This window comes from Crinia signifera, chromosome 9, assembly GCF_055691185.1.
Source record: "Crinia signifera chromosome 9, ASM5569118v1, whole genome shotgun sequence".
In the NCBI taxonomy this organism is placed as follows: domain Eukaryota; kingdom Metazoa; phylum Chordata; class Amphibia; order Anura; family Myobatrachidae; genus Crinia; species Crinia signifera.
Window position 1 is genome coordinate 142,670,929 of NC_139225.1, and position 6,094 is coordinate 142,677,022.

At 48.2% G+C, this 6,094-nt stretch overlaps 1 protein-coding gene across 1 annotated transcript; it reads left to right on the plus strand.

Annotated features, from left to right (window-relative positions):
* Positions 1–1,953: 1,953 nt before the first annotated feature.
* LOC146036185 (heat shock 70 kDa protein-like) lies at positions 1,954–4,609 on the plus strand. The gene has a single exon (XM_083160039.1). The coding sequence runs from the start codon at positions 2,467–2,469 to the stop codon at positions 4,399–4,401; it is 1,935 nt and encodes a 644-aa protein (XP_083016165.1). The 5' UTR covers positions 1,954–2,466; the 3' UTR covers positions 4,402–4,609.
* The last annotated feature ends 1,485 nt before the right edge of the window (positions 4,610–6,094 follow it).

The window sequence follows — 6,094 nt, forward strand, 5'->3', positions numbered from 1 at the left end:
TACAGTATGTCCTCCTTGGACTGCCAACACCTTCTCTATTGGCTGGACCCGCCTCCTTGCCAGCTAACTATGGGGCCTATTTATTTACTGCCCGTCCCTGCACTCTGCTTCACCCCGGCCAGGGTCTACCTATGTCTGGTTAGCGCTGACCCCTGTCCGACCCCACTGCTGACTAGGTTGACAGCTAAAAATGGTCAACATACCATAGATCGACATTGAAAGTTTTTCAGTTTTTGGTGTCTATGTCAACATGGACACCATATAAGTGTACTGCCCCCTCCCCCCCCCTTACTTCAGCTGCGGGGCCTTGCTGCATTTAGCACACTGTTATATTCTCACTTTATTCCCACTTTGATAGTAAATTATGCACCAATTCGGTCTAAAAAACATGTATCGACGTTTTGAGTGTGGACCATGCCCATGGAGTTGTCCATCTAGTCACTGTCAGACCAGACATTGTCGACCCAGAGACCAGGGATGGCCATTGATGACAACCATCGATGGCGACTGCACCGATGGCCATCCCTACCAGAGACCTGGTGCCCTTTTCCTCATCACCTCTATCAAACTGTCCTGAGAGTCTCCGTGAGATAGCCTGGTGTCTTCTGATGGCTCAGACAGTAACTCTGGACTAAGGACCTTATTCAGGCCCGGTCGCTTGTATACGAATTTGCATGTGAGCTCCATGTGTTTCATATGCACATGTGCTGGGTGTGTGCGTCCACGACAGATTGTTCACCAGGTGCACACACACACAACATTGCGGACAATAAGTGCGGGTCGGCAGGCTGGCGTACTCCTCCATGGGAACACCAAGCGTTTCATGGGCGTTCCTATGAAACCTCTGGACGTTCCCATGGAAACCGCCCGGTGATGTGGGCGCCGGGCAGCTGACATCACCCGATGTCTGCTGTCTGCCCATTTCCTCCTGAATGTGCACGCATATCTGAGAGTCACTTTTGATATGTGTGCACGCACATCTTTTGATGGTCGCCGACCATGAAAACATGTGGAAGTTTCCCCTTGGCCTGTAAATGGATGCATATGTAAAACAGGGATGGGGAAAATTTACTAAGATGGGAGTTCTAGTTCAGATAGGATGTTTCTATGGACGACCAATCAGATTCTCTCTATTCTCTTCTAGAAGGTGCTAAATAAATAAGTATAATCTGATTAGTTGCCCATAGCAACATCCCATCTTAGTAAATATACCCCTATTTCAATCGCTATTCTGCCATGCACAGCCGTACACATACACAGTCATTGTAATTCGATAATCGAATGGAATGTCAATTCACAAAACAGAAATCAGATCTGAGTAACCCCATCATTCTAGCAGCCAGTGATGGGCTGTCATGGTAGTTCAGCATCATCTCCCAGCCACCGATGGTATAACACTGATGGCTGAGCTCCATTTTGCCCAGTACTATGCACCGTGGTAAAGACATCCATTATTCAACCGATTGTTTCTGCCCTTGCGCTTGATAGTATCAACAATCGATGGTGGGACAGTCGATGGTTAACACTAGAACTAGACCTGGCATTATACAACATCGATAGCATAATGCTAACATACAGTTAGTACCCTCGTTCAGCATCGACAGCCTGCCGCAAAAGGAGAGACAATTATATGGCATCAATAAGCTCATCTAACATGCTGCAACCCCCGAAACTGCTCTGCCGCCACTAACCCAGCTCAGTGATTGCCCGACAGCTCCCTCGCCTCTGACAGAACATTCGCGATGTTTCTCAGGACTACTCGATCTCAGAAGCCGAGAGCGGGAGGGGGCGTGGCCTGTAGCACCCTAAGCGCTTCCTTTTCCTGCAATGGTCCAGAGATGTCACACACCACGCCCCCTCCTCCCGCGCTGATTGGTTACATCATTCTGACATAAAGCGTCCATGGAGAAACATCGGGAAACTTCCCTCAGACCGATGACAGCCGCCGCCGCTGATTGGTCTAAAATTCTTGCACGCTGGAATCCTCGCGAATGTTCTGTACTAATGCTGCGCGGTGATTGGCTGTTCAACGGAGAACACTCGGGAATGTTCGGGACAGTTGCTGAGCGACGCAAAGAGCATAGTGAGGACCGTGCTGTTATTGGCTGTGAGGGTGGTGACGTCCCAGCGCCTGTGCTGTATATATGTGGGTTGTGTGCCCGGGTAGAGCAGTATCACCGAGCTACAGATCACCGGTTACAGCAACAGCCTGACATACAGCGCAGCCTGATATCACTGAGCACCAGATCACCGGCTACATCATCTGCCTGACCTACAGCTACTACAGCGCAGCCCATTCCCACTGAGCTTCAGATCACCGGTTACAGCACCTACCACCTGACCTACAGCTACTACAGCACAACCTGTTACCCTTGAGCAGAACATCATCTGCCTGAGCCAGCAAAGGAACCACCCAGCCCGGCTACTGCACCACAAGACTTCCCTGATACTGACTAGCAGCATACAATGGCACCAAACGGGGCAGCTATTGGTATTGACCTGGGCACCACCTACTCCTGTGTGGCCATTTTCCAGCATGGCAAGGTGGAGATCATTGCTAATGACCAGGGAAACCGCACCACCCCCAGCTATGTGGCCTTCACTGACACCGAGAGACTGATCGGGGATGCTGCCAAGAACCAGGTGGCGCTCAACCCCCAGAACACAGTGTTTGATGCCAAGCGGCTGATTGGGAGGAAGTTCACTGATGCTGTGGTGCAGTCTGACATGAAGCACTGGCCCTTCCAGGTGGTGAGTGATGGGGGAAAGCCCAAGGTGAAAGTGGAATATAAAGGAGAGGAGAAGACTTTCTCTCCTGAGGAGATCTCCTCTATGGTGCTGCTGAAGATGAAGGAGACTGCTGAGGCGTACCTGGGCCATCCTGTTACCAATGCCGTCATCACCGTGCCAGCTTACTTCAATGACTCTCAGCGACAGGCCACCAAGGATGCTGGTGTAATTGCTGGACTCAATGTACTGAGAATCATAAATGAGCCCACAGCAGCTGCCATTGCATATGGCCTGGACAAGGGAGCACGTGGGGAGCGTAACGTCCTCATCTTTGACCTGGGAGGGGGCACCTTCGATGTCTCCATCCTCACCATCGATGATGGAATCTTTGAAGTTAAAGCTACTGCAGGTGACACTCATCTGGGTGGTGAGGACTTTGATAACCGTATGGTTAATCACTTTGTGGATGAATTCAAACGCAAGCATAAAAAGGACATGAGCCAAAATAAAAGGGCCCTGAGGAGGCTGAGGACAGCCTGCGAGAGAGCTAAGCGTACCCTGTCCTCTAGCACCCAGGCAAGCATTGAGATTGACTCCCTATATGAGGGCATTGATTTCTACACCTCCATCACCAGAGCCCGCTTTGAGGAACTCTGCTCTGACCTCTTCCGTGGTACACTGGAGCCTGTTGAGAAGGCCCTGAGAGACGCCAAGCTAGACAAATCACAAATCAATGAGATTGTCCTAGTGGGTGGTTCCACGCGCATCCCCAAGGTGCAAAAGCTGCTGCAGGACTTCTTCAATGGGCGAGAACTGAACAAGAGCATTAATCCAGATGAAGCTGTGGCCTATGGTGCAGCTGTCCAGGCTGCTATCCTAATGGGAGACAAGTCCGAGAATGTGCAGGACCTGCTCCTGTTAGATGTGGCTCCTCTCTCCCTGGGCTTGGAGACAGCCGGAGGGGTCATGACTGTCCTCATCAAACGTAACACAACCATCCCTACCAAGCAGACTCAGATTTTTACCACCTACTCTGACAACCAGCCGGGTGTCCTCATTCAGGTGTATGAGGGTGAGCGAGCCATGACCAAAGACAACAACTTACTGGGTAAATTTGACCTGAGCGGAATCCCCCCTGCTCCCAGAGGTGTGCCCCAGATTGAGGTGACCTTTGACATAGATGCTAATGGCATACTCAATGTGTCCGCTGTGGACAAGAGCTCTGGCAAACAGAATAAGATCACAATTACTAATGACAAAGGTCGGCTGAGCAAAGAGGACATTGAGAAGATGGTGCAGGAGGCCGAGAGATACAAAGCTGACGATGATGCACAGAGAGAGAAAATTGCTGCCAAAAACTCACTGGAGTCTTATGCCTTCAACATGAAGACCACGGTGGAAGATGAAGCTCTGAAAGGGAAGATCAGTGAGGAGGAGAAGAGGATCATATCTGAGAAGTGTAAGGAGACCGTTTCCTGGCTGGAGAACAACCAACTTGCTGAGAAAGAGGAGTATGCCCACCAGCAGAAGGAGCTGGAGAAGGTGTGCCAGCCCATTATAACCAAGCTGTACCAAGGAGGAATGCCAGGTGGTGGTATGCCCGGCTCCGGCTGTGGTGCACAGACCAGACAAGGTAACAGCTCAGGGCCCACCATTGAGGAGGTAGATTAATACCTGGGACTTACAGTAAGGTGCAGCTCTGATGGACATGGACTTGCTGCAATGCTGTTTACCTGTGCTGGGTACTTACTGACTGATATCATCACACATGGACTGCAAAGCTCAATACCTGATAATTGGGTTTATCACCAGAAATGTTATTTATTCTGTACAGTTTCTTGTAGTGTGATTGTTGGTGACACTACTGCAATATGAAATGTTTTTTACTGTATTTTTCTATTTTAATAAAAAAAAAAACTTAAATTGCTCTGTATTATTCCAAATTAGTATTAATATTCTTATACTCTTTATGTGATTTTTAGATTTAACGATGTAGTAATCATGTAATGTAGAGTCCTAAAGCACTGAAATGCCGAAACAGCATGGGCACAGAATAGTATAAATTAGGCATCTCTGTCATTCATGGTAAATATGAGTATACTTTCAGATTATTGGGTCTATGATTAACCCAGGATGTTCCAGAGAGTGCACTGCCAATATTTTTATCAAATAGCCACTAGATGGCGACTTCCACTAACATATGTCAAGATTTTTATTTTGCGAAGGAGGACACAAAAAATAGTAATAAATGGTATTGGTTTATGGTAAAACAATGAATAAATACATTATAATTAACAGGTATGAATGTACAAATAATGTCTCATTGGATATATAGTAATGTGTAACCACACTGAGATGGTGCAGATAACACAGATATCATACAATCACATGTACTATTCTAAGTATGACACATTAGTTAAATGCCGGAAAAAATGACGGCTAAAACTGTGGACACATGGTGCAATTTGTACCATGCTATGCAGCATCCAAACCGGATTAAATTACGATGCCTGGCCTAGGGATGGCATCGATGGTGACACTGCAACCAGCCATTGATAGTCATAAACTATGTATATATAGTTTTAGCTATTGATGGTCATCCATTATCTTTGATTGAATGGCCTGTGGGCCGTTTAGAACGTGGGGGTAGGGATAAGCTCCATGTTCTGACACCTTGGCGGACAAAAAACAGTTCTCCTGTGCCATCGATGTAGGGAAACCATCTGGTTCTCCCACATCGATGGCAACAGTATTCAATATTGGCCATAAACCATCAATGATTTCAAATCGTCGATTGCCATCTCTAGCATGGCCCCACGGCACTGGAATCGAATGTAGAAATAGACTGTGCAGCACAATCTATTTATGTTATCTTAGAAGGAGGGCCATGATGCTCAATGCAGCATGGCTCCCGTTCTCCCAGCCGTCCCTCCCTCCCTGTTAGCTGATGCTGGAACCCTGCAGGGTCCCAGTGCTGGCCCATGTGTTCACAGCTTTAGTTCCTATCTGCTTCTACCTCCAATTTCTCTTGTCACAGCTCCCTCTGTTCATAGCCTGGAAGTTTGAAATAAAGATCGGCATCGGTCATCGATGAGCCGAAATCACTGATGGTTTATGGCTGATGTCGAATACTTTTGCCATCGATGGGGGAGAACGAAATGTATACCTCCCAACTTACAGTCACCGGGAAAAGGGACATACGCGTGCTCCTTAAATTAGTGGGCGTGGCCTACCAGAAAGGGGGTGTGACATTTTAGGAGGGCACACCTCCATTTTGAACGATGTGGGGGCATGGTCCAGAGGCTTCTAGCCATGCCCCCAGCCCCTCTGGCTGCGGGAATAGACGCTGTGCGCATGCGCACAG